Here is a 24,780-nt window from a genome sequence, read left to right on the forward strand (position 1 = left end):
TTTCTTTTGATGATTTGTGGTGAGTCAGGTTTGTTTTGGCAAAGCCCAGTAATGGAGGAGATGGTCCATGAGGCTGGTTCCCCAGCAGTAACCCCGGGCTGGAAAAATGTCAAGAAACAGGGAGGGAACCTGGGGGAACACGAATGGTCCTGGGATGTGGAGTCTGCAGAAACGCGTGTTCATCCAGCTTTTCATCCACTCACCTTTGTGACCTCTCCGGGCCTCAGTTTCACCCTCTGGACAAGGAGTTTAGACAAGACGCCCTTGAGAACTTCCTAGCTCTCTTACATGTCTGTGGCTCGACGACTAGCCTGGGCTCAACAGACAGCAGAAACTCCATCTTTCCTGCCTCCCCCACAAGTGAGAAATCCAGTCCAGGAGGGCCTCGGAGCTGGCCCAGGGTAGTCAGCGTGGCCACCGGTCCCACACCCACACACACCAGGTGTCACAGTCACTGAGCTCAGGGAGCAATCTTTTCGAATCCAAGGAATGGTAACCTCCTGAAACAAATCATTTGAGGGTCACAGGTTCAAAAAATGTTAATTTTCTTTTTATCAGAAGAATGGAAAATGTGAATTTATGTACTTTTAAGGAATGCAGTCTTTATTCACTAGATGGGAAACATGCTAAATAGACTGGTTTCAAAAGATGCACAGCAGGGGGCCGGCCCGATGGCGCAGCAGTTAAGTGTGCACGTTCTGCTTCGGCAGCCCCGGGTTCACCAGCCCGGATCCCAGGTGTGGACATGGCACCGCTTGGCAAGCCATGCTGTGGTAGGCGTCCCACATATAAAGTAGAGGAAGATGGGCACGATGTTAGCTCAGGACCAGTCTTCCTCAGCAAAAAGAGGAGGATTGGCGGCAGATGTTAGCTCAGGGCTAATCTTCCTCAAAAAAAAAAAAAAAAAAGATGCACGGTGAAGGGAAAGGGGAGGAGAGGCGAGAGCACGAGCACTGGAGAAGGGCAGACAGGCTCTTTCTCAGGAGTCTCCTCTGTGTTGATCCTCAGCAGTGCACGAACACGGATTCAGGAGTCCCGCCTGTGGGTGAGAAATGGAGGCTCAGAGAGGTCAGGGCTGCTGGGTTAAAACGTGCAGCTCTGCCTTTCCCAAGCATCCTTGAGCTGTTAGACAAAGACCAGGGCCCATTCCTGGAGAAGCAGGGCTTAGTTTTAGGGCACAAGTAGCCCCTACCTGTCCCTCTCAGCCCCTCTCGCTGCTCATGAAGCCCTCTGAGGAACAAACATCGGATGCAAGAAACGACCTCTCCCGGAGCCGGACACAGTTGATGTCATGAATTCCCTGGCTGATGTTAAGCCACTTTCCCTTTCTCAATGTTCCATGCCCCTACCCTTTACCTAGAGAAGGATTTGCAGATCCTTTCCAGCATCTGTATTCTCTGATCCTCCTCAAAGGAACTCGAATGTCCTTGTTGTTCTAGGGGATTGGTGGTTAGCAGGAAAGGTTGGTAGCGGGTATGTGGCCGTCACCTTTATATTTCCCCACGAACCTTCTTCCAGTTACAAGACTAACACCTTGTCAGACTCCAAGGCAGCAGAGAAAGTGCCCAATCTGGAGTTCAGAGTGGGCCACATGCTTCCATAAACCAGGCTGAGAACAAACAGGCCAATAGCCCTGGGGCTCTTCGGATAGTCAGATATGCACCGACCGGGGGGTAACACTGCCTCTGCAGAGCACACCTGGACGTCTCCAAGTGGCCTGGGGCTTGTCTATTTCAGTAATTTTCAGGGAATAACAAGTCTCTTCTGTAGCAGAGCCAATCTTGACCCTGGGAATAGAGGACAAATAAGGTTAGGAGGGGCTGAAACCCTCTGGAGCTGTTAACAGGACTACAGGGGACCAAGGTGCCCTTTTGTTTGAAGACTCCTGCTCAAACAGCGGATAGAAAGTGGAAATGTGACAACCAGTCTCTGAGCATCTCTGATGACAAGTGGATGGTGAGGGAGGGGAGAGGGGACAGGCAGGGGGATAAACCGGCAGAGACCCAACCTGCAATCGGTGAGGATGATGTTCCACTGCAGCAAACTCGAATGGAAGGCGCTGGGATTCTGAGTCAGAAAACCCCTGGCATGAGAACTGGCTCCACCACTTCCTGTATTTTGGGCAAAACCACGTAACTCACAAAGCCTCTTCTCAGTCGGGGCCAGGAGTAAAACAGCCGCCCTCCACTGCCCTCCTGCTCTACGCCAGACACCGCCAAACGCTTGATACGCTCTTGTTCAGACCCAATTGTTTAAGAGGTAGATGTGATTTCAACGTTGCTGTGATAGAGTGAAAAGGAGCATTAGCGGTGACACTGAGAAAACACAATGAACTGTGTGTCTGCTTTAGGAAGGATGGGGGTTTAACAAGCAGAGACAGCTGGACGACCTAGTGTTGTCACTGTGATTTTTCACAAGATGCGGTTTTGGGGCGCCAGAGGCGGCCCTTGTTGGGCTGGGGAAGGACCTTCAGGTACTATCAAAAAGCTGCGACTCCAGATCCCAGCCTTGGCTCTTTATTTACAAAAAGAAGGGTCAGCCGTTGGTGACCCCGACGCCCCTCGGATCGGGTGGCCCGCTGCGTCCGAGCAGGCGGAGCACACAGCAGGGCGGGGAAATGGGGATCTTCGGGCCACTGCACAAGGACGCCGGCGCACTAAGCAGCCTTTGTGAGTGCGTGGGGCGACCCGAGCGGGCAGGGGGCGCAGCGCTCCACGTGCCGACCCGACGCCCCGCCCCTTTAGACCCCGCCCCACCCACGGCCCCACCCCTCACCGCTCGCCCGTCCTCCGAAGCCCCGCCCCTCGCGGCCCGCCCCGCCCCCGCAGCCGCCGGCGCCCCTCTCCCGGAGGCGCGGGCTGTGGGGCCCCGCGCCTTTTGTGTCTGGCTCGGACCGCCGCGCGCGTTCTCCCCTCAGCCGCCGCGGGCGGAGGGACGCGCGCGCGCCCACTCCCCTCAGCGGGCGGAGGACGCACCGCCTCAGTCTCGGCCCGCGGGCTGAGCTCCCCTGCGCGCACCCTCCGGTCCCGCCCTCGGCGGACCCGGAGCCGCCCGCGCCCGCCCGGGGGCCACCGCCCCCAGTCTCGGGAGGGCGCGCGCTCCCCCCACCCACGGCGGGCCGGGCCCCGGCGGCGCTCGCCCCCTCCCCGCCCTCCGGCGGCGCGCGCACACGCCGGCCCGGGCACGCGCCCGCCAAGATGGCAGGGGCCGGGGCCCAGCTGTCAGGCGCCGCCGCCGCCGCCGGCCGTCCCCGCAGCTAGCGGCCCCGACGCCCGCCCCGAGAAGATGAGCCCCCGCCGCCCGCCGCAGCCCAGCGAGACGCGGAGCCGCCGCGCGCGGGGCCGGCTCCCCCGCTAACGCCCGCGCCGCGCCCCCGGCCCCGCGCGCCCGCCCCGGCAGCGACAATGAGGTGAGTCGGCGGGCGCCGCGCGGGACGGCGTCTGGGGGCTCGGGGGCGCCGGGAGGGCCGCGGCCGGGTGGGCGGCGTTCCGGAGCCGCGCGGGGGCGGCCTTTGCCCCCGGCGGGAGGCGCTCGGCGGGGGCGGGGGTCTGCGGCGGGGGAGTCCGACCCCCGCGGGCATCAGTGGCGGCGTCCGGCCGCGCGGTGGCCCAAGCTGCGGGGGCGGCGCTCGGTGCCTTCCAGCCGCGGGGGGTCCGGCGCGAAGCCCCTCGCCCTCCCTCCCGGGCTCCCCGTCGGCCGGGGCTCGGAGCCCGCTTTCGCCTTCCGCGCGGCGGGAGTTTCCTTCCACCCGGAGCCGCTCCCCTTCCCGGCCCCTTTTCTTTTCTTCTTGCACGCCCGTGGAGTGCAAGACCCCAAGTCACTGCGCATTGATTTATCGCCCACCCCGGGGCGGGAGGTATCTGCTGGTCCTCCGGTCAGGAAATAAAACACTGCCAGCGCCCAGGAGCCCGGAGTTCCTTCGCCCGAGGTAGCCCCATCCTGACTTTTGGGGGAATAATCGTTTCCGTGCCTTTTTTTTCTGTAATTTAACCTTCTAAACACATATCCCATAAAAACTTCAGGGTCTGTAGTTTCATTTTGCCTGATTATGGAAGTTTACATAAATGAAATAATACGATATATATTCTTTTGTGTCTGGCATCTTTCACTCAAGCGGCTTTGAGGGTCATCCGGTCTGTTCTAACTGTTCATTTTTATTGGTCTGTAGTATGAATATCCACGGTTTATCCAGTCCACGGTCCCGTAGACGTTTGAGTTGTTTCTGGCTTTTGGCTATTAATAATAACGCTGTTATGAGTATTCTTATGTCTCCTGGTGCATTCCTTTCTGTTGGGAAGATACCGAGCAGTGGCATTTCTAGGTCAAAAGACATGCATATCTTCAGCCTTAGTCGATAATGCCAAGTTTCCGAAGTGTTTGTACCAAAGTACACTTCTCCCAGCAAGTGTATGAGAGTTCTTGTGCTCCACATCCTTGTCAACACTTGGTCTTGTCAGTCTTCAATTTTAGCCATTCTGGTGACCGTAAAATGGTGTCCCATCGTGTTTTTAAATTGCAGTTTCTTGTTGACTATTGAGGTTGAACATCTTTTCATGTTTTTTGAGATCCTCTTTGATGAAGTGCCTGTGCAGATGTCTTGCCCAGTTTTCCTTTGGGATTTAGCTGTGTTTCTCTTCCTAATTTGTAGGACTTCTCTTCCAAAGTCAAGAAGATAGTTTCCTATAAGGTCTAGAAGTCTTACTGCTTTGCCTTTCAAATTAAGCTCTATAGTCCATTTGGAATTGATTTTTGTATAACTTGTGAAAAAGGGGTCAAATTTCATTTTTACCAGGACCATTTATTCAGCACTGTTTATCAAAAAGGTCTTTTCCCCAAGGCTCTGCAGTGCCACCTTTGTCATCTTCCAGTTTTCTGTTTAGGGTCATGTTTTTCCACCTGAAGAACACCCTTTAGTATTCCATTGGTCCAGGTTAGCTGGTGACAAATTCTTAACAGTGTTTGTTTGCAAATGTCATTATTGAGCCTTCATTTTTTAAAAACAACTTTATGGAGATATAATTCGCATATCATAAAGTTTACCCATTTAAAATGTACAGGTCAATGGTTTTTAGTATTTTCACAGAGTTACGCAACCATTACCACAACCCAATTTTAGAACATTTTCCTCCATTTTTGAAGGGTCTTTTTGGTAGTTACAGAATTCTTGGTTTGCCATTGTTTTCTTTTAGCACTTTAAAGATGTCTTATTATCTCTAACTTGGATTGTTTCTGTTGAGAAGTCGCTTGTCAGTCTGTTGTTCCTTTGAAAGTACGATCATGCTCCACTGATGATGCTTTGGTCAACGACGGACTGACTATACGACGGTGGCCCCATAAGGCTAGTGCCATCTAGCCTTGGTGTGTAATAGCCTCTACCATCTAGGTTTGTGTAAGTACACTGGGTGATACTTGGACGGTGACGAAATTACCTGATGATGCATTTCTTACAACTTCTTCCAGTCATCAAGCAACGCATGGCTGTAGTCTTTTTCTCTGACTGCTTTTAAGGTGTTCTCTTTGTCTTTGGTTTTCAGCAGTTTTTCTATGCTGTCTCTAGGTTTTTTTTGTCTTTTCTTTTGCTTATACAGGCATACCTCAGAGATTCTGCAGATTTGATTCCAGACCACCACAAAAAAGCGAATATCCCAATACGAGTCACATGAATTTTTTAGTTTCCCAGTACATATAAAAGTTATAGTTACACTATACTGTAGTCTATTAAGTATGCAATAGTGTTATGTCTAAAAAAATGTACATACCTTAGTTAAAAAATACTTTATTGCTAAAAAATGATAACCATCACCTCAGCCTTCAGTGAGTCATAGTCTTTTTGTTGGTGGAGAGTCTTGTAGAAAACACAATTATTTGGGAAGCGCAGTAAAGCAAGTGCAGTAAAAGGATGTATGCCTGTAATTGGGATGCTTAGGGCGTCTTGAATCTGTGGCTTCATGTCTTTCATTAGTTTTGCAAGTCATCAGCCGTTTGTACTTCAAATATTGCTTCTGGCCCATTCTCTCTCACTTTTCTTTCTGGGACTACAATTATACATATTAGATCATTTTGTTATATCCTGTGTCTCTTAACTTTTCTTCTGTGTTTTCTGTTTGTCTCTCTGTGCTTCGTTCTGGATATCTCCTCACTCATCTTGTTCTCTTCTGCTATAAATAATTTGCTGTTACACCTATTGAGTTTTTAATTTCAGTTATTATATATTTTTTTGATTTCTTTAATTTCCATTTGGTTGTCTTTTTTATAGTTTCCAGTTATCTGCCAAAATTATTAATCTTGTCTTTTATTTCCTTGAATATAGTATTATAATTATCTTAAAGTTTGTCTGATTATGACAATATTCATGAATCATTTCCAATGTCTGTTTCTCTTGGTTTTCATTCCTATTGTCTCCTTAAATGCCTGCTTGTTTTGTGTGTATGTGTGCTGGACCTCATATTTGCAAAGTTGTTTGTAGAAATGATTTGAGGCCTGAGATGTTGTTTTTCTCTTCCAGAGATAATTCACATTTGTTTAGTCAGGCAAATGGGGCACTTACAATCTGGAGTCACTTCAGTGGAGTCTCGGGCGTTGAGACGTTTCTAAGAGGAGCTGCAGTCCTTGTGGGAGCCAGCCTGTTGTGTTCCGCTCTGTTCCTTGTGTTCAGCTCTTCACCAGCCCCACCTCTCCCCAACCCAGCACAAGCTTTCAGCGTGCCCTTTGGAACTGGCAAACACACCCAGGGAAGAGTAGCCCCAAATACTGAGCTTCCCGTCCTGAGCCTCTCACATGCCTTCCTCCCCCAAGCCTCCAAGCAGATGTTTATTAGGTCTTTTCCCTGCTTTTCTAGTTCTCTTCAGCTGGAAGATTGTTCTGGTTTACTTAGTCCATGGTTACTGGAAGCAAAAATCCCTGATGTATGCATGTTAGGGGCAGTTTGAGTCCATATTCAATTCTGAAGGAGATTTAAGCTGCCAGGTTACAGAAGTGGTGGAGAATAATAACACCTGTTTTCTTGTGTTATGTCATAACTATGTTAGATTGTCTCAGTTTGTGAAATGCTCTTAGAATCAAGATAATTTTCAGAATATATCTTTATTTCCTCTTAATATATAACTAATTGAAAAAGTGACAGTTTAGTTCAGAGCGTTATTGTGAAGCAGGTGCTTTCCTCTCTTCTTTCCATATTCATTTCTTTCTCTTGATATCTTTGTTAAAAATTATTCTCTATCTGGTCCTCTTGAATAGAACATTGAATTTTTTGATCAATAAAAGCATAATAGCAGTCTCAGATCCCATTCTTTTGGATCAGATAAAAAGGCATGAATGTACAAATGAAAGTTCTTAGATGATTTTTCCAAAATGAATCATTCAGTTATTTTTTTCTATAAGTCATTTGTTTTTTACAAAGGTTTTTTTAAAACGCTGCTGACCATTTAACAAGGTTCTCTGTCGCAGACTGTTTGTAGTTAAACATTTCTATGTGCATGTTTGCATGTACTTCCTGTGCTTGGCTTTTGCAGATGGACCTAAATGAGTCAAGGGGATCTATTCATTACCTCTGTCATCAACTCACTCGATTTGGATATTTATAAGCAATTTGGTTCATCCATGAAAAACACTTTCTGTTTTGTTCATTCGTGAATTTTTTAAACGAAAAATAATGCATCATTTTTCTTCCTAGGTAATCTCGTGGGAGCACTTAGAAGTGACCTATTGATAAAGGTCTGAAATGTAGTCTCCAGCTGTCCCCCTTAAGGAGTCTCTCGGAGGGACATAAGGCTGGCAATGCATTCCAACAAATAAACTGAACATCTGAGGCCCATGTCCACATATTTTAGCAGAAAAGCCCTGTTGAATCAAATTACTTGGATAACTAAGGCTGTGTCTGAGTTTTTCTGTATTCTCTAGACTACTGCCTGAATTATTACCCCTTTCCTAACAGACCTTCTGTATTTTCCTGTCTTCATTCAGAAATCATTTTTTGAGTGCATACTGTTGCCTGACAGTGGATGAAGTAGGTGAGGAGGTGCAGGGGACCAGACCTTTCCCTCCCGCAAATAGCTCTCATCCCTAAAGATTTACAGAAATCTACTAGATCGCTTGCTGCATCCTTTTTTCTACTTCAAACAAACAAACAAAAGAAAACACCTATATACACAATATACTATATATTTCTGTTTATATATTTTAGTCATTTATCTGTTGGGGATGTTCTCTTATGTGAATTTCCCTATCTGCCTTTTATCTTTTAAAGATTTGATGTATAGAAGTTTAAGATTTTTATGTCATTAAGTCATTTTCTATGTGACTTTTACATCATTTCTTATATTTAAAATAGCATTCTTCCAGAAGTTTGGTAAGAATTAAGTTGTTTTTCTGTTTTATATATAAAATTTGTTAACAGTTCATCCTTCAAATTGTCTGGAATAGGAGGTGAAGATCAAAATTACATTTTTCTTCAGAATTGCTGATCAGATACTTGACTATATCAGTAGCTATATGGCAGAGATATCAGGAATGTTTTCTAAGTTGGATGGCAGTACAAATATCTGGATCCCAAAGTCCTCTCCAGGGGTGCATGATTGTAGCTAATCACTTCTGAATGTGGATCAGCTCCAATCCTCAGAAAGCTTGCCTTCCCCCACCAGGGCCAGCCTTATATGTGTAAGGCATGGCCAGTCTAGCATCTTGCAGTCTGGTTATGTGCCAAGGAACCACCTCGTCTGGGCCAAGGGCACTTTATCAGTCTTGGAGTGATACAGAATGCAGTGTGATTACAGGGTACGGTATAAGATACAGAGACACAAACACAGTCCTTGTTTGTCACCGTTACCCTGCACTAAGGTAACACATTTGGGTCCAAGTACTTATCTGAACTTAGTGCTATGGAATGGGGACAAGGGAGCATTTCTCCAGTTGTCTTTAGAAGTCATGCTAGGGAGACAGCTGTAGGGCTTCTGTGTGTCTATCTTTCTAGGCTCTCTTCTGCTGTTCCATCTGCCTGGTTTTAGGCCAGTGCCATTACCATATTTATATTTACCTTGTGGATGATGATTTTTAATATGAGCGACATCATCCTTTTGTTAAAGTAATGTCGTTTTGAATTTTGCTGGTTTGGTAGTTTTGTTTGTATCTAGTTATATAAGCGTAAGAAATTTAAACTTAGTTTTCTAATTGTACATAAATAAGCTGCGTGAAAATAAATTAAATCAGCATTGTTTCACATAGAGATTTTTTCCCTTTAAAGGAAATCTCTACACTCCCCGAGTTTGAACTTAGAATAGAGTATCAGCTTGATGACTCCGAGTTGTTAAATGGCTGTGTCCTCAGTGCTGCATAATGTGATGATAGCTTGGAAAAGAGCGCCTCCAGCGACATCAGAGTGCCTGGAAAGGGCAGTGGTCCCCTCAGCTAACAGCTGTAGGTAGAGTTTTCTCTTTCCTAACCTGGAAGCAGAAGAGCCCCATAGAAATAATTTCTAGTGGCAATTTTCTCTTACTTTTTAGAAATTGTGTTTTCTGATTTAAATATATGTATTTAATATGGAGAATTTAAAAACATAGAAAAGTATAAAGAAGACAATAAGAATAAGCATTGATCTTGCAGTTTAGGGATAACCACATTAAATGTGGGGTGTCATTTCTTTATCTTTTTCATATGTAAGTGTAACATTTTCACAAAATTGATATTATACTGTATATTTGTATTGGACATTTTATGTTTACCATGTATATATTTCTCCTTTGTTAAATATTCATTGAAAATGTTTTAAATAACTGAATAATAGTCTATCAGATGATATGTCATAAGTTATTTACCGGTACCCCAATTTTGGAACAGTTAGCTTGTTTCTAGTATTTCATCATTGTAAATAACACGATGTCTGTGCACATAAATCTCAGGGTGCATCTCTGATTATTTCCTTAAGATAAATTAGCAAAACAGTGTTATTACTGCTACGAAAGGGTATAAACATTTAAAGACTATCAGTACATATTATCAGAATGTTAATTTTAAACAAACAGATAAAGTTAATGAAAGGAAGTTTAATCTTGGTCTCAACTTGGAGGTTCTCTCCCAAAAGCAAAGGGCTAGGAAAGGAATCAGAAGTAAGTGGTGTGGTTCCATCTGTACACCAGTTGGGGGAGCCCTGGCCCCAATCCCTCTCTTGGAAGGGTGTAGGAAGGCGGGCTCAGTCTTTGTCTTTAAGGCCGTGTGAAAGACATCTTCTCCTCCTCAGTTTAGAGTTACCGTAGGTATGTGAATGGACTTTTTTTTTTAATTGTGAATCGGGCCCATTTTGCCCCTGTATTCTGAGCAGCCTGGATTTTAGAGCTAGGCCGACCTGGCTTCGGCCTCAGAGCCACTCTTTAACAGCTGACGGACTTGCAGCAAACTACTTAACCTTCATGAGCCTCCATTTTTCTCAGATATAAATGAGGACAGTCCTACTTCCTTCTCAGGATTCTGTGAGGATCAAATGGGAATACATAAAAAGTTCTTAGCGTATGGTGTTCACCAAGGGTTATTTACCTCCCCCACCCCAATTTGTTACATCTAAGAGGAAGATAAACCCTGGAAAGTCTGGGACAATTTGTTTTCAAATATTCAGCCCTTTTGTCAGATCACTATATAACTTATCTACTATATGTGATAATTTTTTGGTTTAGAAACAACAGTTGCTATTGATGCTTCAGCTTGTGAAAAAGATTCAGAGACATTCTCTATAAAAGACAGAAAATGGAACTTTTGAAATATAGACCAAATAGGAGGTATGTTTTTTGGAGGTAGAGGAGGTAATTATACCAGAAAATTAAAATTAAGAAATATTTACTGCAGTTGAACACATTTAGCTGTGAAATTCATGGAAGCCATAGCAGAAAGGGCAACGCGCACTGACACGTGCCTCTCGTTGTGTAGTACAACAGAGACATGCCTGTGTAGAGCACTGAAGACGTGTTTTCTGAGTATCTTAGTGACAGTGGACAACTTGCCTTACACAGTTTGGTTTTGGAAGCCTCTTGCCTACCTTCTCCAGTGCTTTCCCCCTTGTGATGTATTTGCTGTGGGCCCCTTCCTTAAAACCTGCCAGCAACCTTAAACCTTATCTGGGTCCTGCTCTCCACTGTGGGCTGTCTTTGTGGAGCTGTGTCTATTGCTCTGATCTTCTCTTCTCCCTTCTCTCTCAGAGCATCCTTAAGTAAGAAAAGATCTGATAGGCTAATTCAGGAGTTGACCAAAACTACTTCCTTTGCCTCTTCACTTTGCTAACTTCTTAGCCTTTGAATCTTAATTTAAATGTCACTTCCTCAGAGAGGCATTCCTTGACCCCTACTCTGTTATTTGCCTCCATGGCATCCCCTGTTTCCTCTTCTGTAACTCTTTTATTTGTAATTACTTACATTTTTCCTCCTGTACTTCGTAAAGGATTATGCCTGTTTTGATCTCTGTTGGATCCCTAGAGCCTACTGCTGTGCCTGGCCCTTGGTAAATGCTTAATAAATATTGACACTGCCACCTATACCTAAAATGCGTGGTAAATTACGGCGGTCATTCCGTCTTGGCATGGGTCCTTCCAAGTACAACATTCCAAGCCCCACCCCCAGCAGCTGGAGCTGGCATCCAAGATGAAAGCTATTTCATTATGTGCTTAGGGAATTCATGCATTACTGGGGTGACAGTGCTTTGAGTTATCTTACGTGGCACATTTGTTATATTCATGATTTATGACTGTTGGTGTTGACCTTGATCACCTGGCTGAAGTAGTGTTTGTCAGGTTTCATTATTGTAAAGTTACTCTTTAGTTCCCCTTTTCATACTGCCCTCTTTTCAAGAAAGTCACTCTGCACAGCCCACACTTACGGAGTAAGGAGTTATGCCCCTCCTGATGAATGCTTTTAAAATTGTTATAATTAAGCATTTATTTTTATGTATATTAAAAAAAAATAAGTGGATCGAATCCATGGTATTTTAACTGGTTTCCCCAGAAAGCTGTACCTTAGACAAAGGCTCATGCAAGAGGAGTTTTGGAGGGCAGTGTTACCTCTGGGAGCAGGAGTGAGGGGGGGAGTGAGGAGCAAGGAGGGGGAGCCAGTGCAAACATTCATGTTGGTTATGCTCCTGCTATAAGCCAGCTAACTGGCTGCTCCGTGGCACAGGACTGACATTTGGGGGGAGAAGGAGAGAAGCATATACCCTTAGCTGCTGTCTTCACTTGACAAAGGATCGCCTCGCCAGGAATCGCCCCTGCACCTAGAGTTGTTCAGGCGTGGGTAAGAGGGGATGCTCCGGGCACCCCCTGGGGCAGCAGCAGAGCACCCTGAAGCAGGGGGCAGGAAGCAGGTCAGAGCCTGAGCAAAACTGGTTGCCTCCAGGGTGGCTGGAGTAAGAAACAGAGAAGGCTGGCGGAGCTGAAATGTTGCAGAAGAGGTGCTCCGAGCACGTGATTTTGTGGATATTGTTACTAGATAGAAAGTAAATAGATTTCTTTTTTTTCAGTCTTTTCACTCATTGCTTCTTGATTTTCAGTCATAGCTGGAAAGTCTTCTGTGCTCTCAGCTTGAATTCGCTTATGGTTTTTCTCATACTTGTGTAGTTTCTTTTTTTTTTCTTTTTACTTGTTCAAACCTTTAAATCTCTGATCCATTTGGAATGAAATATATGGTTTGAGGACTGGAGCCAATCTTATCCTCTTCCATATAGTTTTTCAGTTATCCAAATACTGCTTATTAAAAATTCCATTTTCTCCTGGTGTTTTGAGATGTCTTCTTTCACCATATTTAATTAATTTGACCTATTTCTTGATTTTCTATTATGTTCCATTGGTCTGTATTTATTCATATGCCAATACCTCACTTTCAGTTAAAGCGGCTCTGTAATATGTTTTAATATTTAGTAGGGCTAATACTTTGTTATTGCTCTAGAGAGTTGATTTTAAAGAAGAGCACTCATGTTAAACAGACATGACAAAAACCATGAATGACCAAAGTTTGGGAAATAGTGCTTTAACCCAAAGGACTGTATCCAGAATGGCATGATTTAGGCATCTGTACGCCCCTTGGGGACAATTCTCATTTATGACATGACACATATGGCTTTTGAATGTGAATCCAAGGAGGCCTGAGTGAGGCCACAGGTCACTCACAGGCCATATGACTTGAGGATGGGATTGTTAGCACAGTTGAAGCACCCGCTACCCCCAGTCACCCTCCCTCCAAATTATGATGAAACCACAGTTTACTTTGGAGCTTTTGACTGGTAAAAAATACTCATTTATAAAACCCTAGAAAGTTAGATTCATAAACGTAGACATTCTCTAGGTCCAGAGGTTGTTAACCCTCACTGGGTGTCAGAATCACTTGAAAAGGCCCTCTTCTCCGCCCTCCTCCCGGTGCCAGGGCCCTACCTCAGAAATCCCCGTAGTCTGGAGGAAGGTGTTCTGTTGTTGGTGTGTTGTTTTAAGTCTTGAGGTTAAGTGTGCAGCCAGAGTTGAGAACTGCCGGCCTGGTCCTGAGGACCGGAGCAGGGCTGGATTATTGGGCACTGTAGTCCCACCCCCAGCAGTGTCCCTGAATGCAGGAAGTGCTGAATAAATGTTGGCCGAAGGATGCATGAGTCCCTCATTCCTCAGATGAGAAAACAGACAGACTCCAGAGGTCACCTGCCTAGGGCTCACAGGGAGTGGAGTAATAGGAACATGAAGCTCAGGGTTCTTGTCTCCTAGTTCTTGTCTTTTTTTCCCACTCTCCTCCATCTATATTTTCCTCTGTAGTATAGGCAAAAGTAGGCAGGAGCATTTGCTGTCTTGACTCACGTGTTGTCCATTTTTATGACCTTCATCCCAGCTCCTTCTACTCAGTACAGGAAACACTTGGGCATGAGCCTTAGACTTTGTAGTAATGAGATTGGACTGGATGAAATTTCAGCCTGTGTTCAGTGTCAGCCCACTTCTAGGTGGGGAGTGGAGAGGGACAGAGGAGAGGGAGGCAAGGGCACAGGGAACCACCATTCCTGTGTATTTGCTGGGCGCCGGCGCCGAGCCTAGGCGTTTACAGCCGTCTTGTTTTATAAAGGGAGCTCTACACCCCCAATTCCACAGTGAAGCCTGTTAGAGTTTAGATTAGAATGGATAATGACATTACTTTTGATTAATCCTTTATTTTAATTAGGGTTTTATGGTTTTCTGTTAGTCAGCAGTAATTCCAAATCTGTTTTCCCACACCCTAAACTGCTTCATCCAGTCTTAATTTGGGTAGTCCCCTGGGAAAGACTCACATTTCAAAACTGCAAAAGTTGTGGAGACCAACTAGAAAAAACTTAAATGAAATTATGAGTGATTTATGTTAGAAAGTTCCCCTCTGTCTCAGTTTAAACAAAAGTCGTGGTGAGTTGTGTTGGATTTGGGGGTTCTGCTTCTGGCAGTGCTTTGTCAGGTTGTTTGGACCAGTCCTGCTAAGAAGAAGAGAAGGTGAAAGTTAAAAACGAAAATCAATTTGAGGGCATAGCAGAGCTAGGTGGCAGAAGGGATTTGCAGAGCCACGATTTGGGAGAGGATGGACAAGCAAGCCTCACATTTGGCACTGTTTCTTCCCTTGAAGTAGTTGTCATTGCTGAAATTGTCAACGGAGAAGATAATTAGAGCTCTAGGCAGATTCATGGGACTCGGAAGATAAAAATTGGTGTTCAGAGCATGACAAGGAGGAGGAGCCCTAACAAATAACTCAGGTTTTTCTTAAAGGCTCTGCTTAGGGAGAGGGGTGAAACAGAAATAGACTGGTCCTCTCGGGAACTGAAGTACTGCTTTACTCTTCTCAATATCTGATTATATTAAGGTAACCTGGGGTCGTTTGTACCCCTGACCCACCTGCCTGTCGGAAGCAAAAGTAAATCCTCTCTGAATTATCTATAGTTTTCAGATACAGTGAATGGCACTCAATCAGAAATTATCACATGTATGAGAAGATAAGACTTAACCAAAAGCCAAGAGAAAACATAGACAATAGAACAAACATAATGAAATCATCAGACTTGGATTTTGAAAGAACTATGATTAGTCTGTTCAAGGAAATAAATCGTGTGCACCTTTCCTTGTTCATCATGGCTGTCCCAGCTCAGAGGCTAACTCAGGCTCCAGACAAGAGGGTTTATTGTTTGTCTGTGGTGGACAGGTGTCTGCCACTTGTCCTCGGCTGTATTTGCATGCTTGCAAACATCTTTGCTTAATCCCATACTAGGTAGCTTTGAGGATGGGACGGGAGAGAAATTGGACTGATGGTCACAGGCTTTTAGAACTTAGAGCTAGAAGACCCCCCTGGAGGTCAGCACTTTGACCTTAAGCTTTTTATCGTTGACAGGGGTATACATTGTGATTGATTTAGGCCATCTAAACACATGTGGATCTTGTTTATACCATAAAGGTGGTGTCAATTAATGTAAACATGATTTCTGTAAATGTGAGTACTTTAAAAATATTTTAAATTTACTATAGTAAATATAATTTTTTTAAAGTATAGGCTTCTCTGTATTATACATACGTAACTTCTCCTTATTTATCTCTTTTCATGTATCATATCTGCTTAAATTTTTACTTGAAAGATGTATATTGTGACCTACCATATGCAAGACAGTGGGGTTAGGGATAGGGCTACAGACACAAGTGAGAGTCGGGCCTTAAGGAATATAGAGCCAAGAAGGGGAGCATGTGGCAGAAAGTGCCAGAAAAGAGGTATGAGGAGTGCAATTTTTATTGATTGATTGATTTTTATTATTATTTTTGCATTTGCAGTGGGCCTAGGGGAACTGGCAGAATTTTGCCTAGGCTACGTGATATTATCTTCTGTTCTGGTTCTTCCCTTTTGTAGTTCTTTGAACTGGTTTATTCTTTCTTCCAAATTGGCTTTTCAGTTGCTTGAAGACAATGGTCTTCAGAAAATCTTGCCTTATCTTAGTTATATGTCCTCAGTTCTTCCAGTTACTTATGATTTAGCTCTAATAAGTGTCCTTTTTGAGGCCTTCCTTTCACTGACCTGCTGAAGTCCCATTAGCAATTTAAACATTTAAATTCTTTAACTTTGGCTTGAACACAGAAGGATGTTGTGCCCGGCACACAAATAAAATCCTTTATGCACAATAGAAACATACCATACCTCTGAGCCTATGTGCCCGTAGACAGGTCAAAATCAAATGTATCCACTGGTACTGCTTCCTTGTGCCAGCTGAGATTTCTAACGGAGCAGCTTTAGGGTACTGTGTATAAACACTTCTTTTCCTGAGAAGAAGGAAAATGCTCTCCTTGATTTGTGTCACTATGCAAAATAGAACTGTAAGCAACAGACTGAATCAGCTAAAGAAAGAGTCCCAAATAGAAGAGCAGCACTAGAAAGAGAGCCAGCTGGTCCCTTCACAAGAGCAAAGAGTGCCATGCTTCAGAGTGTCCAATTCTGTGGATGAGGAGGCAGCATGATTGTGAATCTCACAGATGGATAATCATTCACCAAATATTTATTGACTTTGCTGTGCTGTTCCTGGGCTGTGAGTAGAAGACGTGGTTCTCTGTACATGTAGCTTAGTCCCAAGGAGATAGAGCACAGGTACCTCAAGTTCAACATGTCTAAAACGGGGCTCACTACTGCTACACTTATGAGCAATTGATTTTTGACCAGGATGCCAAGACAATTCAATGGAGGAAAAATAGCCTTTGCAACAAATGCTGGGACAACTGAATGTCCACAAACAAAAGAACAAGGTTGAACCCCTGCCTCACACCATATACAAGAGTTAACTCAAAATCGATTATGAGCTTAAATGTAAGAACTAAAACTTTAAAAATCTTATAGGAGAAAATATAAGAGTAAAGCTTAATGGCTTTGGGTTAGGCAGTAGTTTCTTAGAAATGACACCAAAACACACATGATAAAAGAAAAAAAGTAGGTAAATTGGATTTCATCAAAATTGAAAACTTAGGTGCTACAAACCATGCTATTAGGAAAGTGACAAGACAACCCACAGAAGGGAGGAAAATATTTGCACATCATATATCTGATAAGGGACATATCTAGAATATGTAAAGAGTTAGAACTCAATAATGGAAAGACAAGTAACCAAGTTTAAAAATGGGCTAATATCTAAATGGACGCTTCACCATAGAAGATATACAAATGGCCAGTAAGCACATGGAAAGGTGCTTAGCATCATTAGACATGAGGAAATGCCAACCAAAACCACAATGAGATACCACTTCACACATTAGGATGGTTAGAATAAAAAAGACGGATAATAACTAATGCTAGTGAGGATGTGGATACCTTTACACATTGGGTAAGTGGCTATGTGGATAAATCTCATATTGGAGCCCTCTTACATTGCTGGAGAGAATGTAAAAGAGTGCAGTCACTTTGGAAAACAGTTTGGCAGTTCTTCAAAATGTTAAACATAGAGTTTCCCTGTGTCTCAGCATTTCCACTCCCAGGCATATACTCGAGAGAAATTAAAACATACATCCATACAAAATTTATTCACAAATGTTCATAGGAGCATTATTCATAATAGCCAAACAGTGGAAACAACCCAGATGTCTATGCACTGATGAATGGATCAACAAAATGCAGTGTGTCCATACAGTGGAATATTATTCAGCAATGAAAAGGAATGAAGTACCGATACTGATACAATGTGGATGAGCCTGGAAAACGTGATGCTAAGTGTATGAAACCAGTTACTAAAGACCACATATATGATTCCATTCATATGGAGTGTTCAGAAAGGGCAAATCTGTAGAGACAGAAAGTAGATTAGTAGTGAGAATGAGGAGTGGCTGCTAATGGGTCTAAGGCTTCTTTTGGGGATCATGAGAACATTCTAAAATTAGATTGCAGTGTTGGGCATAGCATGTTGTGTATATACTAAAAAAACATTGACGTATAGTTTAAATGGGTGAATTTTATTAAATAAAAATCAGTTTCTCAGTAAGTATGTTTTTTAAAAAAAACAACTGAACTCACTGCTTTCCTTCCCAGACTTGTCTCCTTCCAGAATCCTCATTCTCAGTGTGGTGTCCTCTGTGATCCAAAATAGAAACTTGGAAGCTTGATGGAGTCATTCAGTTCCCTCTCGTCACATCCAGGTGGACATGTCATTATCATTTCTTCCTGCTTAAAATCTCTTTGTCCCCTTCTCTCCAGAGCCATGATACTGATCTAAGTCAGGTCTTCATCATTATTAAAATGCCATAATTACATTACACTTTTGTTCTCTACCTCTTAAAATGTCTCCTCTGCACTTTGTTAAATTGTTAATAATCGAATCTGAGTTAGTAGTCCCTTCCTTAGTTTCTTCAGGATATTTCTATGTCTTTCTGGATAAAGTCATGACTCCCTAGCATAGTATGTAAAGTTATTCGTGAACTGGCCTCTCTCTGCCTCTCCATATTGATTTCCTCTGTTCTCCATATTATAAGAAACTTCCCCACATGCGTTTTTTTCATATGATATTCCTCCTGATTGTAATGCCACATTTCAGATTATCAGCAGCCACATGTAGCAGTTGACTGCCATGTTAGCACAGATTATAGAACACTTCCATCATTGCATCATAAGCACTCAGTAAATATTTGTTGAACGAATGAATGTAATCATAGCTATTATTTATGACAGGCATTGACCCAACTTCTGGTTTAATATTTTCAGTGGTAAGGTGTTCCTTGGGTTATGAGGCAGCAATTGGATTACTAAACCAGCCCTAGCTATCTCTTCATCCTTTTTGTTACACTTACCTGATATTTGCTTCTCTGAAATTTCTACTGATTGATTCAAGTTTTACATCGTCCATAACAGCACCCATGTTATTAGCATATGGCAGTCATTTCCTCGAAGTCTACTCTGCCCTAGGTTAAACACTTTGCTCACTTGAGCCTTGAATAACATAGTCAACGGACTCCAGTTTATCAGTGGTTCCTACAAATCGTTGACTCCAGATACAGTATCACCAGTGCTTTATCAACTCTAAAATTAAGGGCTTTATCAGCTTTCTTTCTGATATGTACATTTCAAGTTGTGCAGCTGTAATTGTTTTAAGTTTCTGCACCTGGCACAAAGTTCAGTGCCAGTAACAAGCCAAAAGAATTATTCATTGAATGTATGTTGTATTTAAGACTTTTAAAGATTTTTTGGAGAGCAGTATTTCCTGTCACTGAGTTTGTGATCAAATTCTAATCATTCTTGTCTGAAATTGTTTCTTGCTTCACTGCTGTTAAGGCACTTCTCTTTTTTGAATCATAAAACTATTTGATCATTGTAGAAAATTTAAGGAATGTGGATAAGCAAGAATAAGCAGAAAAGTACTCGTTACCATATCATCCAGAGACAGCCACTGTTAACTTTCTACTCTGTATCCTTCTTTTCCTATGGCCACATGTTAAAAAAAATGTATATGTCACACATTTGTACTATGCATACAGCTTTGTAACCTTTTTACTATACTGATACGTCATGTTTAATGACATATTTGTGTCATTAAATATTTTAGAGCTTAACTTTTTTCAACATTTTATTGTGCAAATTTTCAGACTCAGAAAAATTGAATTATCCAGTAAATACATATATACCCACTACCTTTTCACTGTATTTGCTTTGTTACTTCTCTAGCCACATATCCATCTCTCTCTCCTTCCATCAATTTATTTTGTGTTTTTAAGATTTTAATTTTTGTGTGTGTGTATGAGTAAGATCTGCCCTAAGCTAACATCCATTGCCACTCTTTTTTTGCTTAAGGAAGATTAGCCCTGAGCTAACATCTGTGCCAGTCTTCCTCTACTTTGTATGTGGGACACTCCCACAGCATGGCTGATGAGTGGAGTACGTCCGCACCCAGGATCTGAACCTGTGAACTCCAGGCTGCTGAAGTGGAGGATGTGGAACTTGAACCACTTGGCCACAGGGCTGGCCCCAAGAGTTTAATTTTTTAATAACTCTATGTCATTGACTGGAGGTATCTAAGTTGTTTAACCAGTCCTTATTGTTGGATATTTAGCTTTTTTTCCATTTAAATTGTGGTTTTTTTTCATTGTTGTTTTGAGATTTCATTGCATAGTCTGTTTATAAGTCATTTATCAGATATGTGATTTGCAATATTTTCTCTCAGTGTGTAGCTTGCCCTTTCATTTTCTTAGAGTGTCTTGAGGCACATGTATTTTTAATTTTGATGAACTCCAGCTTACCAATATTTTCTTTTATGGATCATTCTTTGCCTACCTCAAGATCAGAGAGATTTTTCTCCTATGTTTTCTTCTAGAAGGTTTATGGTTTTAACTCTTACACTTAGTCTGTGATCCATTTTGAGTTCATTCTTGTGTATGGTGTGAGGTAAGGGTCTAAGTTCATTTTTTGCATGTAGATTTCCAGTTATTTCAGCATGATTCATTGAAAAGACTGTCCTTTCCCCACTGAGTTGTCTTAGCACCTTTGTTGAAAATCGTTTGACTATCTACTCATTCTTTTTTTTCCTTTGCTGAGGAAGATTTGCCCTGAGCTAACATCTGTGCCAGTCTTCCTCTATTTTGTATGTGGGTTGCCGCTACAGCATGGCTGCCGATGAGTGGTGTAGGTCTGCACCTGGGAACTGAACTGGGCCCACGGAAGCAGAACGTCCCAGACTTAACCACTGGGCCACAGGGCTGGCCCTGCACTCATTCATTTTTAGCTTGCTACAGCATAGAATAAATCTCTCATTTCTGTTTCATTCTGCTTTGCCTCTCTTCCTGATGGCTTCAGTCATACCAAGCCTTTTGGAAACAGTCCACTTCCCATGGTGGGTCTCATCTGGATTGTTGATGATGGGTGGCAGAGGTATGAGAGTTGTAAAGAATCGAGAAAATACGAGTGGGAGGGTTCGCTGCTTCTTGCCCCTTCTCCCTTCCACCGAGGTTGGTTATTTGCCTAGGAAAGTAAGTGATGACTATATAACGATATCTAATTGGTGAAAGTCTCACAAGAACAGCAATTGAATAAACGCTTTGGCTATGAAAAAACATCTTCTGGCATGTGGTAGGATATTAGCAAAGCTAAGAAAACTTCCGTAAGGCTAAACGTTAGTTTGTCCCATACTTTCTCTTTTGAAGTCAGCTTTCTCTGGGAAATAATTTAATCCCTTTCTATAGTTTGTGAAAATGTGATAAAATGTGAGCTCTGAGTTCAAAAGTGCAGCTTGGTAAGAAGATCTGAACTCTGTTTCTTTATTAATGTGCTTAATAGTCATAACAACAACAATAGCTTGTATTCAGGAGTATTTTTCACGTCAGGCACTGTTCTAACCGCTTAACACGCATTGCTCATCGAATCTTTGCAGGAAGCCCAGAAGTAGTTGCTATTACTGCTCTCTTTTAATGGGGAGAGGCCTAAGGCACAGAGGGACAAGTGACTTGCCTGTTTGGTTGGAAATCACGGGCCCCAGCAGGTCCCAGGCTGTGGCGTCACAGTACCATGTTGCTCACAGCCTCACAGCACTGGGGTTCCAGGTAAACCTGTTTAACCTGCACTCTAGGCCTTCAGTTTATGCTCGATGTTCCTCGTCTTTGTTAGCATGTTCACTTTTTTCATCACTTGTAAACATAGTTGTTTGCCTAAGTAAACTCCTTTGCTGTTTCTTGTATGGCTAACATAGATATCTGGCTTCTCATTGAGAACTTCAAGCTTTCAGGAAGTTAGGAAGCCAGAAGAAAAGGATAATGTGGATGTTTAGTCGGCACAATTGAGTCTCTTTTGTCCATTGTTATTCTTGCCGAAAGGGCAGGGCGATGGCTGTCCTGTGCATGTGAGTGAGCGTGTGGGCTCATCTTCATGTAGTAAAGGTCAGGAGACTGGGGTGTTTTACTGCCACAGTTGGGCACGAGGTATTTGCTCAATGTCCGTTGACCAGGATGCAGGATTTTGATTCTGGGAGAGGAAGGGATTAGGACCAGGAGGGTACTGGGAATGGAGATGAGAGTAATGGAGATAGATTTGAAGTCAGTCATTTGAGGAAGCGAGTGAAGAGAGCGCTGGGCTTGGATTCAGGGCAGAGAGGGTCTAGGCTTGGCTCTGCCTGAGCTCACTGGTGATACTGGTAAATCACTAACCTCCTCTCAGCCTCATCGTTACCCTCTGTTTGTGAAAGGAGGGGATTGACCTCAGTGATGTCTAAGAACCCTTCCGCTTTGGTAGTCTCTGGTTCTGTGCCTCTTTGACTCAGGAGAACAGACCTTTTTGGGGTGTGAAACATCCAAAATTAGGGCAGAACAAGTCACGCGGGGCCATAAACATAAATATCTCCTTTTCTTGGTTGTTTGTGTTAGGGAGAAGTGATCCTGATGTAGGCAAACTCCAAACTCTCCTCCCTGGTGTCAGCCTCTGGCCCTCCTCTTGATTAAGTAGGGTTGAAGGTGCAGCTTTACCTTCCTCTCTCCTCACCTTTCCCAAAGGAAAATACTACTTACAGTTCCCTTTCTCTCATCAAGCATGGTTTTTGGGAATGTGAAACTTGACTTTGATGGAGTTCACTTAACCTCTTGGATCCATCGTTTGCCCTCTGCAAAATAGGGAGAGTAATGCCTGCTTGGCCTACCATGGCAGGTGATTCTTTGGCTGAAGAAAGCAACGCTTTTATGAGAGGTGCTTTTAAAGGATTCTGTAAATGTTATATATTATCAACATGCTACACAGTGGGACCATAGATGTGCCAGTTATGTAAGGGTGTCAGCTGGTGGCACCTCAGATCAGTTAGCACTTTCTCTTAAACAGTGAGAAGAAGCAGGAGTTGCTGTCTTTATCATTGGGAGAACAAAACGGAGATCACAGGCACCCAGCTCATGTGCTACCTCGCTCATCCTGTGCTGTGCAGTCAGAACAACGGGCTGAACCAGACCAGGGTTTCTTGGGAAGCAGTGAGTCAGTCAGATCGAGGTAAACTTTATTTCCAGGTAGACAGGGACTAGGCTCTTCTGGGAAAGCTCAGTAAATTGTTACTAATTAATAAAATCTGCATGTTTGTCAGAATTTAGAGGCTACCTAAGTTTAGTTTATTGGAGCCAAGAGGCTATAAAATAAACTGCCCCCAAAAATTCCCATAATAATCATAGTAAGTTTTCTTTTTTCTTTTCTCTTTTTGTTTTTTTTTAAAGATTGGCCCTAAGCTAACATCTGATGCCAGACTTTTTTTTTTTTCCTTCTTCTTCTTCTTCCCAAAGCCCCCCAGTACATGATTGTATATTCTAGTTGCAGGTCATTCTGGTTCTGCTGTGTGGGATGCTGCCTCAGCATGGCTTGATGAGCAGTGCTAGGTCTGTGCCACGGATCCGAACCGGCAAAACCCCAGACCGCCGAAGGGGAGCGTGGGAACTTAACCACTCGGCCACAGGGCCGGCCCCTAAGTTTTCTTATTTATACTATACAACAAGCTTTTACCTAATTATCTGATCATCCCAAGAGGTAGGTGAGCATGATTCTCGTTTTCTAGGTGAGAAAACTGAGGCTCAGAGAAACAGCTCATCCACCGTCACACAGTTTGTCATGGGCAAACCTGGAACCGGGGGAAAGAACTCGTTTTTATTGAACTTCTCCTAAATGCAAACTGCTTTCATATTTACTATCTCATTTAATTCATATGATAGTCATATGAATTGGTACAGTCCCATTGTATGGATGAGGAAACTGGAGGTCAGGGGGGTTAAAAATAAATTGTTCAAGTTAACAGCTAGGAAGTTGCAGAGCTGATGTTTAAATCCAGCTGTGTTTGCCTCCAGAACTCAATACTGCTGCACTGTATTGCGTCTCAATTCATATGTTCCTCCATTCATGCAACAAATGTCTGTTACATGCCTCGCAGCGTTCCAGGCCGAGGAGCTGACTCTCCCCAGCTTCGCCTTTCTATTTCCTGTGGATCTCTAATTTGAGATATTGCCTATCACATTAATGCTATTGGAATAGAGAGTGTCGTCTTATTGTCCAATTGTCTGTATGCTGGGAAGGTATGTATAAAATTGTGTTATTGTTTTTATAAAAATCATACCCATTCATTATAAAAATTAAGCAACAGAGAAAAGTACAAAAAAATAAAGTGCAAATGACTAGAGATGTCAATCCCCTGGAGATAAGCAGTTGATAGCACTTTGGCTAGTATGCTTCCAGACATCTCTTTATGCACATAGATACACACACGCATAATAATAATGGAACAGCTGTGTTTACCAAGCTGTTCCACAGTGGCTCTGGGTTGAACAGCTTCACATGCATCATATCATTTGACTTTCACCAAAACCCTATGAGATAATAGTGTTACCCCATTTTACTCAGAAGGAAACTGATGTTTAGAACAGTGAAGTAATTTGTCCGAAGTCAAGTAATGGTGAGCTCTCTGAATCTAAAGACCAAGCTTGTAACTACTGTGCTATGTTGTATAAAATATATGTGGTTTGCCTAAATGAGAATACACTGTGTATACTTTTCTATAACTTACTTCTCTGTTTGATTTGTGGAGGTGTTTATTCAACAATAATTCATAAATTGTAATAATCCTCTAATATGTTTTTACTCAGTAATGGTAATGCCTCTGCAATCAGTGAAGGTCTGTGTTTATAATGACTCTTTGTAAATACTATACTTTATTTGACCAATCCCTTGTTGGTAGATATTTAGTTATTTCCAGTTTTTTGCTGTTTTGTCATACAGGAATAAACATCTTTGTGCCCTTTCTTTTGGTTTTAACTTGTTGTCTATAGTGGTTAAGGGTACAGACTCGAGTCAGGCAGCCTACGTCTGAGTA

The 24,780-nt window shown here is 43.1% G+C and overlaps 1 protein-coding gene across 3 annotated transcripts in view; it reads left to right on the forward strand.

The window, feature by feature from the left end:
• The first annotated feature begins 3,165 nt into the window (after positions 1-3,165).
• The window catches only part of EVL (Enah/Vasp-like), a 160,342-nt gene continuing 138,727 nt past the window's right edge, over positions 3,166-24,780 (forward strand). The window contains exon 1 of one of the 3 annotated variants that reach the window (XM_070593208.1): positions 3,166-3,409. In XM_070593208.1, the coding sequence (XP_070449309.1) occupies positions 3,405-3,409 (5 nt within the window). In that variant the 5' untranslated portion in view covers positions 3,166-3,404. Of the gene's footprint in view, positions 3,410-18,005; positions 18,113-24,780 lie in introns of those variants that run through there. The other 2 variants (XM_070593214.1, XM_070593211.1) reach the window with 2 other exon arrangements.

The sequence above is a fragment of the Equus przewalskii genome, chromosome 25, assembly GCF_037783145.1.
Source record: "Equus przewalskii isolate Varuska chromosome 25, EquPr2, whole genome shotgun sequence".
Classification (NCBI taxonomy): domain Eukaryota; kingdom Metazoa; phylum Chordata; class Mammalia; order Perissodactyla; family Equidae; genus Equus; species Equus przewalskii.